The 14,431-nt window shown below is 39.9% G+C and overlaps 1 protein-coding gene across 1 annotated transcript; it reads left to right on the top strand.

The window, feature by feature from the left end:
- Window positions 1-213: 213 nt before the first annotated feature.
- On the top strand, window positions 214-14,006 carry Trhn (tryptophan hydroxylase). The gene is made up of 10 exons (XM_034983899.2): window positions 214-577; window positions 2,346-2,499; window positions 2,890-3,055; window positions 3,956-4,006; window positions 6,160-6,277; window positions 8,260-8,423; window positions 9,197-9,323; window positions 9,874-10,106; window positions 10,702-10,918; window positions 11,533-14,006. The coding sequence occupies exons 1-10, from the start codon at window positions 311-313 to the stop codon at window positions 11,620-11,622; spliced, it is 1,587 nt and encodes a 528-aa protein (XP_034839790.1). The 5' UTR covers window positions 214-310; the 3' UTR covers window positions 11,623-14,006.
- The last annotated feature ends 425 nt before the right edge of the window (window positions 14,007-14,431 follow it).

The raw sequence follows: 14,431 nt of genomic DNA, 5'->3' as shown, positions 1-14,431 counted from the left end.
TCCATAAAATATTATGAAAGTTTTAAATCGAAAGCTAACGGTTAAAGTGTGTCCGTGACTTAAGCGAATGAAAGATTTTCCAAGTTACACTGAACACTTGATTCAGCCAATCAAATATACCCACCCTCCAGCGAGGCCTCCACGCCTCGTCTCTTTATATAGCGAGGTACGGAGAGGGCTGCCACAGTGTGTCTTAGGCAGTGCAACGTTCCCGAACCCTCCAATCAGACCTAATTGGAACTCTATACAAATTCACTCAGCGCTTATCAATCATTATCAAAGTCATATAATTCTTCTTGCACACCCAAAAATGAGTGGATCCGGTAAAGGCCTTCTAGGCTTATGGCTGTATAGGAATGGGTCTGATTGGGAAGTAAAGAACGAGGCACCTCATCATCCAAAGTTAGCAGACATACAAGCTGCATCACAGCAAATCCATGATGGCGAGAGGATCTCCGTTATATTTAGCGTAAAGAACCAAGTCGGTGGTCTAGTTCGGGTTCTCGGCGTGTTTCAAGATCTTGGTATCAACGTTCTTCATATAGAGTCGAGGAAGTCTGCCATGGAAGTGACTGCTGTAAGTTCTTCCTCTCTTTACCCTGCTTCTTCTTTACTTATGGCACATTTTCCTGATTTCTTTTTTAATTTGATTTTATATGTTGATGTCCCGGTATTTCGATGGCATGATGTAGATTTTTGAAAATCCCGAGGAAACTTAATTTAATTTAATCAAAAAAAAAGTCGATCCGTTGCTCTGATGCGTTGCAGCATGATTGAAGGACAAACCAACAAACTTTCGCAAATATAATATAAATTAGGATTTAAGTGATAAAATGTTCCTAATTAAAAAAACCTTAACAAGACATTTCATCGCGATTAATAGCTTCATCTGGTGACAGAAGGGCTGACTCATTTTGTGTGCGTAACGGATCAGCCTGGCTGTCCAGCGCGGAAGTGCAGCCGGTATTATTTGCATCATTCCACGCGGGCATGAATTGTATAGTAATTAGATAAGGCTAGCTTTAAGTTTTATTGAAATACTAGCTGATGCCCGCGACTTCGTCCGCGTGGAATCAGGTTTTTCAAAAATCCCGTGGGAACTCTTTGATTTTCCGGGATAAAAAGTAGCCGTCACTCTTGAGGTTCCATGCAAAAAAATCACGTCAATCCGTTACACCGTTGCGACGTGATTGAAGGACAAACCAACAAACAAACACACTTTCGCATTTATAATAAGGGTACTGATTTTCCCCGATTTTTAGATAAGTACTTTGCATATTATTTTTATTTCTAATCAATTTACTGATTCCCGCGATTATTCCGCGTGAATCTAGATTTTGTAAGGATTTTGTTGGAAATTCTCGAAGTCTTTCCTTCGTAGGTGTTAATGTTACAGATAAAACCTACCTACAGGAAAATTTCAAGTTTCTAGATCCAACAGTTTAGGTAGTGTGCTGTCTATGTATATGCCAATTTATAGAATGGTTATATTTTTTCGAACAATTAGTATACTTTCCTTTATTTTATTAATTTATTTCACAAGCGAATAATACCTTTTATATTATTGACTTATTATAGTAGTAGTATATCATATATCACTGTTTTATACACGCTGACATTCTCGCGGCAGAACGATGACCTCAGTAATGCTATCGAAATTTGCAAAATAAAAATGTTTTTGTTTTGAAATAATTTAAAAAAAATCCCCAACTCGGAAGTGCGAGAAACAATAGTAATTTACTAGATGTAACGTGAATAGTAGGTAGTGTACGTCCACTTGAACCGCGTTGCCAATAAAGAGAAAAAGTTTAGAGCAAAATAAGCTCTCGCGCGTAGTAATACGGCATAAACTAGCCTGCACGCACGCGGTACTACTATTGGTTCGAAGTCTCATTCGCGTACTGTTTTTCTCGATTGTAAATTTGCAATTTTTGACGCTAATAATTTTTTATATTTATAAATCGATTGTAATACCATGACAAGATCACTTCGCTTCGGGAAAACAACCATTAAAATTTCAGCGTGCATATCACAGCTCCCCATACATTGTTCGACTTTTAAATTGAATAACTTGAGTTGATAATCCATACAGATGTTATAAATACTAATGTATCCATACTAATATAATAAATGCGAAAGTGTGTCTGTCTGTCTGCTAGCTTTTCACGGCCCATCCGTTCAACCGATTTTATTGAAATTTTGTACAGAGATAGCTTGCTTCCCGGAGAAGGATATAGGCATTTTATCCCGGAAAATCGACGAGTTCTCGCGGGATTTTTAAAAACCTAAATCCACGCGGACAAAGTTTCATCAACCAGTAAATAACATGTACGTAAATATTTTAGTCCGATATCCTGGTGGATGTGGAGTGCGACCCCCGCAGGATGGAACAGATGAAGCGGATGTTGAAACGCGAGGTGCAGGACTTCGAGGTGGTGCCCTCCCAAGCCGGAGAGAACTTCCCTCCTCCCACACCCTTGTCTGCTGCTGCGAGTTTTGGTAAGTTAACTGTATCACCACCCATATTACATCTGATGTACGTGTAGATTTGGAGTGCAACCCCCACAGAACGGAACAGAGGAAGCGGATGATGAACGTGAGGTGCAGGATTTTGAAGTAGTGTTCTCCTAAGCCGGAGCCATTACAGATCTAATAAAATAAAAAGGTGACTGACTGACTGTCTGACTGATCTATCAACGCACAGCTTGAACTACTGGTCTGATCGGGCTGAAATGTGTCATGCAGATTGCTCTTAGACGTAGACATCCGCTAAGAAATGATTTTTGAAAATTCAATCTCTAAAGCCGTAAAATAGGGGTTTGAAATTTGTGTAGTCCATGCGTACATGGAATAAGCTGGTATAAAATATAACAAAAACTTTATATTTAGACTTCGGTGAAATGCACTGGTTCCCTCGGAAGATAGCGGACCTGGACCTAGCGCAGAACGTGCTGATGTATGGCTCCGAGCTGGATGCTGACCACCCTGGCTTTAAGGACCCCATCTACCGCAAGCGAAGGGAGCAGTTCGCCGCAATAGCCAATAATTACAAATAGTAAGTCTTTTTAGGGCTCCGTACGTCAAAATGAAAAAATACAAAAGTACCAAGTGTCAACTCTTTAATCCTGATGCTGCAAGGTATTGAACTCTTTAGCCGTGTGGATTTGCAAAGTTTTGCTGATGAATTGATATTTTATGTACCAAGCAATGACTACTTACACTAAAAAGCTTAAAAAGCGACTTCCAAAAACACTATACAATGTAAAAAATTACTTTAGTTTCTACACGTGTATATATGTTGAAGTCGGGCGAGCTTCACGCTTCGATTTCCAGTTTATGGAATGCTGCTGCTTCGCATGGGTTTCAATGTAGATACTTATGTAGTGACACTTCCATACTAATATTATAAATGCACCACCCGCGCCGCCTCCGTCTCAAAGCATAACAAGGAACGCCTCAGCCCACTGTAAAGGAAAAGGGCTGATATATAGTCCAGGTAGCCAAGCTCCTGTGGGATACGCCCGGGCAAAGAGGGCCGGCCTTGAAGCCCGTACACCGACAGACTTCAGCCTATCGAGAACACACCGCCACAACAACAAAATTAGTTCATCATTATCATCATCATCAACCCATCGCCGGCTCACTACAGAGCGCCGGTCTCCTCTCAGAATCAGAAGGGTTTTGGCCATACTCTATCACGCTGGCCATGTGCGGATTGGTAGACTTCACACACCTTTGAGAACATTATGGAGAACTGCAGATTTCCTCACAAAGTTTACCTTCACGGTAAAAGCAAATGAGATTTAATTACTTAAAACGCACATAACTACGTAAAGTTAGACGTGCATGCCCGGGATCGAACCCCTGACCTCCGATTAGAAGGCCTGGTTTTGGTTGCTTTGGTTTCATTTTTTGAAATTAGTTCATAGGTACTAACTTTTGTTTTTATCAACAGTGGGCATCCCATCCCGAAGGTGCAATATACGGAAATCGAAATCAAGACCTGGTTAGTATAATTGACTGAGCGAAGCGAGGTCTTTAAATCCCATCATCATCATCATCATCATCATCAACAACAACAACCGATAAACGCCCACTGCTGGACACAGATCTCTTGTATTGACTTCCACACGCCACGGTCTTGCGCCGCCTGAATCCAGCGGCTCCCTGCGACTCGTCTGATGTCGTCCGTCCACCTAGTGGGGGGTCTTCGAACGCTGCGTCTTCCGGTGCGAGGTCGCCATTCCAGCTCATTGGGACCCCAAAGTCTATCGGTTGTACGGACTATGTGCCCTGGCCCATTGCCACTTCAGCTTCGCAACCCCTGCGTCTACTTGAGTGAAATTTCACTGGCCCGTCCGCCCGTCCGTTTATGGTTATAAGCCTTACAAGTATAATTAGCTTATGCTCGCGACTTCGTCCGCTTGGACTACACAAATTTCAAACCCCTGTATCACCTAACTAACCTAACCTAACCTAAGGGGTTGAAGTTTCAAAAATCCTTTCTTAGCGGATGCCTACATAGGCTATCTGAATGAAAAATTCTGCCCGATCCGTCCAGTAGTTTGCTGTGCGTTGATAGATCAGTCAGTCAGTCAGTCAGTCACCTTTTCCTTTTATATATTTAGACTTCTGAATTACTGAACGCAATTACTTAATCTGATGGCTTTCAGCCGAAGACATGAGGAGGAAAATCTGAAAACCGTGAATTTAGCGTTACATCACACAAAAAAAATTAAATTGTGGTCATCAGTACCCTTATTATAAATGCGAAAGTGTGTTTGTTTGTTGGTTTGTTGGTTTGTCCTTCAATCACGTCGCAACGGTGCAACGGATTGACGCGATTTTTTGCATGGGTATAGATAAAGACCTGGAGTGACATAGGCTACTTTTTATTCCGGAAAATCAAAGAGTTCTCATAGTTTATGAATTATCGTGCAAAATGTCGAAAAAATCTGTCAGTCAGGCAGTCATCTGTCAGTCAGGCAGTCAGTCAGTTACCTTATCCTCTAATATTATATTTAGATTTGTGTACACTGCGTGTCGTTACATTTCGCATGCGCTACAGATAAATAAGTTTTAACTTGCCCATCTAAGTTTAGCCTAAAATGTGCTAACTTAAATTGCGCTCACAACACTTTAGTAGGACAAGTACTAAAGACAGTCCAATAACTTAGATAGGTAAGATTATTATCGGGTTTAATAAAACTTTCATTCCAAGTTTTCCAAGCCCGCTTTCATTTTAGAGTGCATCATAACTTACCATCAGGTGAGATCGCAGTCAAGGGCTAACTTTTTAGAATTATGTGCAATTTAAGAAATTAAATATCACTCGGCTTTAACGGTGAAGGAAAACACCGTGAGGAAACCTGCATGCCTGAGAGTTCTCTATAATGTTCTCAAAGGTGTGTGAAATCTGGCAATCCGCAATTGGCCAGCGTGGTGAACTATCATTTATTTATTTATTTAAAAACAAAGATACATTAAGAATATTAAATTACTGACAAATACGGTGTATCACAAAAACCTGATCAGGTTTGTCCGTACTCATGGCCAAGCCCTTCTCATATTGAGAGGAGACTCGTGTTCTGTAGTGTGCCGGCTATAGGTTGATCATGATGACGAAAAGTTTTTGTTTCTCCGGGACTAAAAGTAGACTATGTCCTTCCCCGAGAAAGTCACGCAATGAAATATTGCAGTACAGGCCTTCCCGGCTAATAATAATAACCTTTAGAAAACTACTATACAGGAAAACTACTATACGGCAGGAAGTATTGCACATCAACCTTTAGAAAGAGATAGCGGTCTCGTAGAGCGTTGTCTCTGTCGTACCAACAACGGGCACATAGGTAGGTATGAGTGACAGAGACAACGCTCTACGAAGCCGACATCTCGTTCTAAAGGTTGGGTACCATATTTCCTGCCGGCTATACTGTACCTAGTTTAACTATGTACATACAGTACGTGGCCGAAAGTAATGTAACATCGGCCTTTAGAATGACATTGCGGCTTTGTAGAGCGTTGTCTCTGTCACTCATACCTATATGACGTTTTGTCGGTCTCAATGACAGGGACAACGCTCTATAAATCTGCTATCTCCTTCTAAATGTTGATGTACATTACTTTCTGGAGCGTACTGTGAGTACTTGTTTTTTCTAGGGGCATCGTTTTCCGTGAGCTTTTCAAGCTGTACCAGAAACACGCTTGTGAAGAATATTTGGAGAACTGGCCACAGCTCGTCAAGTATTGTGGTTACAGAGAAGACAACCTGCCTCAGGTACCGATAACTCATTAGTTATAATAATATATTCATCTCCACTTTTTAGGGTTCCGTATCAACAAGTTACCCCTATAGTTTCGCCATGTCCATCATCTGTCCGTCCATCTGTCCGTCTGTCTGTTCATCCGTCCGCAGTTTAGCTCAGAAACTCTAATACTCGAAAACTGTAATTTATCGTGATTAGGTACATACTTACCTATAAATAGGTAAATACCTATTATATTAGTCACACCGACAAAGTGGTAAAATAAAATAATTGAGGTACTTACCTCATTTATACAGAATGACCAGAACATTAGCAAAAACTTAGCGTTATTGTTACACTACTTACCTAAACACAATTCAATACCAATAACCATATGCCTCATTTTGTAGTTTTAGTGATTTCATATTTTTCAAACCCGCAAATAATAGCGTGTAAAATTCGGGTCAATGCCCCACCTACGACGCAGCATTGACTCCGAGTGGCCTACTGACGCAAGGTTCGTTGACCTCCTTTTCCTTGACCTTTTTTTTCGTGGTATCAGATCATTCATCATCAGTACTATCCCCTGTCTCCCTTTTTGCCAGCGTTCTGGTTATTCCCTGTATATTCGTTTTCCACGATACAAGTAAAGAATACACTATGACGCTGTATCTGTGGGTACCTACTTACCTATAACCATTCGTAGATAGATAGGTCTACGACTTGCTACGGACATATTATTATTTTCTGTGCTACGGATACGGAGCTACGGGCGGATGCAGTTACCGAATCTGCTCAAGGGCTTATTTATGGGCCTCAAATACCTACTCAGCCAGTCAAAACTTAATAAGACTTAGGTACTTCAAGTATTTTTGTATAATTTTGGAGAATATCTTTTACCTACCTACTCACATAATATTTTCGTAAGTAGGTAGTGTTAAAGCGGAAAAATCCATGAGCTTTTTGAAAAGTTACAAACTGTGTTAGTGGTAGACTTAAAAAGATTAATTTTTCAATTCTTTTTAAATAATTACTATGCTAATATTTATAACAGCTTATTTTATGATTTTTACTAGGAATTATGTTTTTAAAAGTTAACATTCGGTACAGCACCATCTAGCGTTGTTTATTTGAAGCACGTAGTGATAGACGGCACTGCTCCGTCGTGCAATTAGTAAGTTTAAGAAGATAGTTTATGCATATTCCAAAAGATGACGCTAGTAGTTTATTATTATTTTCTTCAATCTACAAACTATTATTATAAATACATAGTAATTTGGATGTAGGAGGTTATTATTTTATGGAACTAATGATCCGATTCTGACATTTTTCACTGATATATTGTTATAGTACCTATAGTACGCGACAGCTTGAGATGGCAATCGGGATATGAAGCGGGGGGACGCGTTCATAACCCGCACATCACCCGCAGTAGGTTAGCGCGGGGGCTGTGCGGATGTGCGGGGCGTCCCCACCCCGGTTGCCATCTCATCCAGTCGCGAACTATACCTACTTAGCTATATTATCCTCGAGGGCTAGAAATTGTATGACACCAAGACACGAAGTCATGGGAAAAAGCTAGTCACTGTATAAACTTTTAACTCACGACTTTTGTAATTTTTCTAAAGATACCTATAGTTAATATAGTATAGGTACCTACCAATCGGGGATAAGGCGGGGGGGACGCCCCGCACACCCGCACTTCACCCGCGCCCGTCCGCACCAGGATAGCTCGGGGGCTGTGTGGGCGTCCCCACACCAACTGCCATCTCGACCTGTCGCGTTTTATAGATACCTACTAAACATTTTTATAATTTCTACAGCAGAACCGATTTCGCTAATTATTTTTTTATAATATTCCTTGAAGTACGGGGATGGTTCTTACGGAGAGAAAATTTTTAAAAATTTGAATCGACTGTTAGGCGGTAACGAAGTTCGCCAGGGCATCGAGATTTGCGATGACCAACACATTTAGTAATTCATATAGTAAAAGCAGAAAATTGTAATTTTTCAGCTCGAAGACGTCAATGTCTTCCTGAAGCGTAAAACCGGTTTCCAACTGCGCCCCGTGGCTGGCTACCTGTCTCCAAGGGACTTTCTCTCCGGCCTGGCGTTCAGGGTGTTCCACTGCACTCAATACATCCGTCACTCGTCCGATCCCTTCTATACCCCTGAACCGTAAGTTTAACTTCATTATCTCAAATCAAATCAAATCAAATATTTTATTCAAAATCTTCCATACTAATATTTATAATTGGGTATTTGACTACATCAAAAATAAATTATTTCTCAGTGATTAGTAAATAGAGGGTCTTCTAAAATACGTAAAATCCACGTCCTTTGTAGGTTTTAGGTGTAATAACCATTTTAAATTATCGATTAAACTAAAAAAAGCACATCAAATGATTGTGACGGCCCAACGGCTGAACGGATTTGGATAAAATTTGGAATGAAGATAGATTATACCCTGGATTAACACAAGGGCTACTTTTTATCCCGGAAAAACAAAGAGTTCCCACGGGGTTTTTAAAAAACCTATGGCGCCGCGCCGTCGTATTATCATCGCTCGTGCGATGACGCGTGCGTCCGACGAAATTTCGAAAATGATGGAGCGTCCCGTGCGTTCAAACAAACTGTGTTCTACTGAATGTCCTATTGATGATCGCGCGATCATGCGATGCGTTCATATTGTATTTGACATCGCACGACCGATGACAATTAAATAGGGCGGCGCGGCGCCTGAATCCACGCGGTCAAAGTCGCGGGCATCATCTATTCCGCGACAGGTTGAGATGGCAATCTGGGTATGAGGCGGGGGGACGCCCCGCACACCCGCATGTCACCCGCGCTCGTCCGCACCGGGTTATCACGGGTGCTGCGCGAGTGTGCGGGGCGTTTCCTCCCCGTTTGCCATCTCGACCTGTTACAATAGGTATACTCCTCCATTCCAGCGACTGTTGCCACGAGCTGCTCGGCCACATGCCACTGCTGGCAAACCCCAGCTTCGCCCAATTCTCCCAGGAACTCGGGCTGGCATCGCTCGGTGCTGCCGATGATGATATTGACAAGTTGGCAACGGTGAGTAATTCACGGTGCGCCCCAACTATTCATATCCGTCTCCTATTTTTAACCTTTTTATTTTTAGCCTATTTTTAGGGTTTCGTATCCAAAGGGTAAAAACGGAGCCCTATTTATGTCACTCTGCTGTCTGTCTGTTGTCAGTCTGTCCGCGTGTCGCAGGTTCTAAGCTCGTTGACGAAGTTAGTTATAAACCTTTTGGTATTTGACCCGAAATCAAATATTGAATTAGAAATTCAATCAAATTATTTTTTAATTTTTATGCATTATGGTTTTTGATTTATCGTGTAAAATGTTGAAAAAAAATACCCGAACTTACGGAACCCTCGGTGCGCGAATCTGACTTGCACTTGGCCAGTTTCAAATCAAATCAAATGGTTTATTCAAAATAGGTAATAAATTGCTCTTTTTGAAAGTCCATTGTTGCATTTGGTGGCGATATATAGTGGTGATAATTTTTTACGCGAACTTAAAACTAAAGCTAAGAGGTCACAACAAACTCAGTTTTTCTTTCTTTCTTCGTTTGTTCCTTTCATGATTTATTTTCCAGCTATACTTCTTCACCGTGGAGTTCGGTCTGTGCCGCCAAGATGACGGCTCGTACCGCGTGTACGGTGCTGGTCTATTGTCATCCGTAGCAGAGCTACAGCATGCGCTCTCAACCCCGGCGAAGATCAAACGCTTCGACCCTGACGTCACCGTCAACGAAGAGTGCATCATAACCTCTTACCAAAACGCTTACTATTACACGGACTCTTTCGAAGAAGCAAAGGAGAAAATGAGGTAGGCTGTTCAGTGCCTTGTCACATCATCACCATCATGATTTTTTTTTTCATTAAAGAATATTAGCCATGTTAAATGACAATTCCCCTTTCCTCTGCAACTAAGCGTCAAGCTTGTGCTAGGAGTAGGTACGACAATAGTGCAACGGGCGGGGTTTGAACCGATGACCTTTCGGTTTACAGTCCACTCCTTTACCGGTTGAGCTATTGAGGCTCTAACCCATGATTAACCCATCATTATGATTAACCCATCACTTGCCCACTGCTTAGCACGGGTCTCCGCTCAAAGTTTATGTCCACCACGCTGACCTAGTGTGAATTGGCAGACTTCACATATCTTCGAGAACATTATGGGGAACTCTCAGGCTTGCAAGTTTCCTCATCGTATTTTTCTTTCTCCTTTAAAGCAAATGATATTTGATTGCTTAAAAGGCGCATAACTACGAAAAGTTAGAGGTGCGAAAACGGGATCGAGCCCCCGACCTCATATTAGAAGGCGGACGTCCTAACCACTAGGCTATCACAGCTCTAGTACCTAGTAATTTTTTTTAGTTAGAAAAGTATAACATCTTTGAATTTATTTCAATTGATTCCAGGGCTTTCGCTGATAGTATCCAGCGTCCGTTCGGCGTCCGCTACAACCCATACACGCAGAGTGTGGAAGTACTGAGCAACGCGCAGAAGATTACAGCCTTGGTGCGCGAGCTGCGAGGCGATATCTGCATCGTGTCGTCAGCTATAAAGAAGATCTCTGCCCAAGATTCCACCATCGACGTGGAAACTATCGCGAATATGCTGCATACTGGGCTGCAGGTGTGTGAACTGTGAACCCCTATCCCCTATTATTACCCCTAGCTAGGGCTTATTTACCCTAGTTCAGACTAACAAACAAGTTGTCATATAGTCCGTACGAAATGAGTTCTCACGCTCATTTTAACTCTAGGGGTCAACTGTAATGCCAAGAGTACGTACGAACACCTTTAAAATAAGGTTTAAAATCGAACTTTTGACGTGACAATTGACTCATTAAAATGGCGTGTGAGAATTCATTTTGTACGCATTTGTACCTTTTATCTTTCAGCCAGAGTTTAGAACTTGAGACGAACAAACAAGTTGTCATATTTTCTATCTTCTATATCTGAAAATTTCAACTCTAAGTACCTGTTACGGTTCACGAGATGCAGCCCGCTGACAGACAGACGGACGGACTGATGGACAGTGGATGCTTAGTAATAGGGTCTGGTTAGCACCCTTTGGGTACGGAATCCTAAAAAGATGCGTATACGATGGTACAATTCGGAGCAACGCAATAGACAGCAGCAACAATGCTAAAATGTATGCCCTAAAACGAAATCAACTAAAAAATATAAATTAAGATGCTATTTAGATGTTACTCACGATAGGTTAAACAAAAAATATGTTTGCAGGTAAACGAGAGAAGCCCGCAAAGCACTTCGGGGGGCAGTTCCCCCAACTCAGAACGTGGGCTATCACCTCGACCAGAAACCTCAAAATAATTTGAACGTTAAATAAGCCGCATTTACACATTCCCATGACGTCTCGTCTTATCTGTTAGTATGAGGTTTTATCTCTACGACACCAGTACTACGTAGCCAGTTACGTGCAAAGAATTCTTTTTCTTATTACGAAACCTACTACAAAGTTACGCATGAATAATTACATTGACTCTTTGCACGATTAAATCCAGTATCTCACAAAGAATATTTTACACCGCCAATGTTGATTTTAGCATCGAAATACAATAACGTCAGAGAAAAATGGCTCTAAAAGTCCTTTTTTAAAATCCAAAATTCAGAATCACCGAATTTGATTTAGCAACGTTTCTGCTTGGAGCTATGACTGTAGGTTTATGGACGAACTTTAGCTTTAAAACAAGGCTTTTAAGGTCCAGTTTGCTTTGGCGCTAAAATATCTCAATAGTCAAATTCTATCAACTTTGATGTTAAATGTAAAATCTTATAATTTATGTATTCTTTCAAATCTAGAGTAAATAATATTACGATGTCTAATAGCAATAGCGAATGTGTGGATGCAATTCACGAGAAACGAGGCAGAATGACGAATATGTAAATGCGGTGTAAGATGGTAGAATATGATATAATAATATATAGATTATTATTAATAGTCTGAGAACCCGTTGGTAATTTTAAAATGGATAAATAAATAAATAAATGTTTATTCAGCTCACAAAACAAGAAAAGACAAAAAGCAAAACATATACTTAAACCAAATGTTAAAAATTAAAAAATTAAAACTAGGTAAACTTAAAACTACGAGCTCGACAGTACTAAAAACAAAAATGATGTCTTGTTTGAGGATATTACCAATCGATTATTACGTAGGTACTACTTTTTTTGAAAATGTTACAATAAAACTTGAAGCTGGCCTTGATTATATACCTCCTATCTCATTAATGTACAAATCAAGCCTGCTTGTAATGGTGCCAAGAATAATGCCTGCATTTTCGTGCTGGACAGCCAGGCTGATGCTTTACGCAAAAAATGACTCAGACCTTCTGTCACCAAATCGTACGTATCCATCCGTATTTTTATGTTGGTGTTATATTTTAATATTCGTATCTAATAAGAATAACTATCTACCTAATATTAAATACAGGACATACTACTGGGTCTTGAGATTTTGCTTGGAGTTTTCACTTATCAAGAAGACCTGATGAATCCTAGTTATAAAAATGTTTTATACTTTCAGCCCAAAAGATTGAAGTAAGATTGTATAAATATCGTCATATTTGCGTTTCTATTTAAATAAAATACGTCTTCTACCATTTTCCGAAATTAAATTTGAATACTCCTGCTACCTTCAGGTCGCAGTAAAATTGCCTGACGAACTAATTTTATAAGATACACAATATTATGTGAAATTCAGGTTTTGTTAATTAACTTTAAAAAAATCTCAAGTCCCAAGTGCACCGAGTGATAGGCCTTGTTTTTGTAAGTACTTAGGTAACCTAGACATTTCAAACTTTCTTGTTTTTAAGAAGCATCTCCTCAAAACTTCCTGCGGGTTCTCGGGCTACATACATACAATATTTTTATCTTATCTTGACTGTATACCAAAATATATAAAAATGCTTGCTAATAAAATAAGTAGGTACAAAAGTTATTGCTGTGTCAATGAATACATTTTATAAGATCCAAATTATATTAGTACAGTAGTTTAATACATTATGAATAGATCCGTAGGAGAACTAGAGTAACCGACATAAGCTTAACGGGTTGCGAAGCTGAAGGGGCAATGGGCTGGCACATAGTTCGTAAAGCCGATAAATGTTGGGGTCCCAAGGCGCTGGAATGGCGACCTCGCACCGGAATACGCAGTGTTAGAAGACCCCTCACTAGGTGGACGGAAGACATCAATCGAGTCGCAGGGAGACGCTGGATTCAGGCGGATTCATGGCATGGAACACGCATTATTATCATATTAAACCCCAAGTCACAACTCCTCAAACATGATGCTACTCTTAAGCTGTAAGAAAATAAGGCACCAAAAACACTAAAATAAAACTTCAAAAAAAAGTGAACTGACTTCAAAAATAGCACTAAAAAGTAAAAACTAATTCACTATAAACCGGTAAATAAAATTAAAACTTGTATTGTAAGTCGGTAGTTATTGAAGTCGGCGGCGAACCAAAAAGGGGGGAAAATACTAGTAAATAACCATTTGTTTTTTAAGTTTTATTTGTAGATTTAAGTTAATAGACATTATTATGAATCATAGTTTGGTTTGATTGTATTTTCAACATAATATTGTCATTTAAAAAATATGTATAAAATAACTACGATATATTCCAGTTTACAATGTTACTTGATCTGAAATTATATTATATTAAGTAGATATTTATGTATTCTAAGGATTCAATAAAAATAAATTATCTTAAATCACTCGACTTTAAATTGTAAGAACCTTGAAAATTGAAAAAAATAGCCACATAGGGTTGTCCTTTTTTAAACATCTTCAGCTTCGCCGTGACCCCGTCACCCCCGCAGGTGACGCCGAACCCGTTGAGCTATGTTGGTTACTCTAGTCTCCTACGGATCTCCTCATTTCTGATTAGATCACGTAGAGAAACTCCAAGCATAGCTCTCTCCATCGCCCACTGAGTGACTCTGAGTTTTCTTATGAAAGTTAAAAAAAAAAGAAAATTGCCTAAAAAATTTCAGTCCAGTTAATATTTAAAAAAATTTTTTTTAATCATTTCACAAATTCCACACCAATCGAAAGTATGAAGCCCATGGTTGCAAGCATATGGTTGCTGGACCATAATTATTTAAATAACAAAAATTG

Source organism: Maniola hyperantus, chromosome Z (genome assembly GCF_902806685.2).
Source record: "Maniola hyperantus chromosome Z, iAphHyp1.2, whole genome shotgun sequence".
Lineage (NCBI taxonomy): Eukaryota > Metazoa > Arthropoda > Insecta > Lepidoptera > Nymphalidae > Maniola > Maniola hyperantus.
This window is presented reverse-complemented; position numbering and strand designations above follow the sequence as displayed.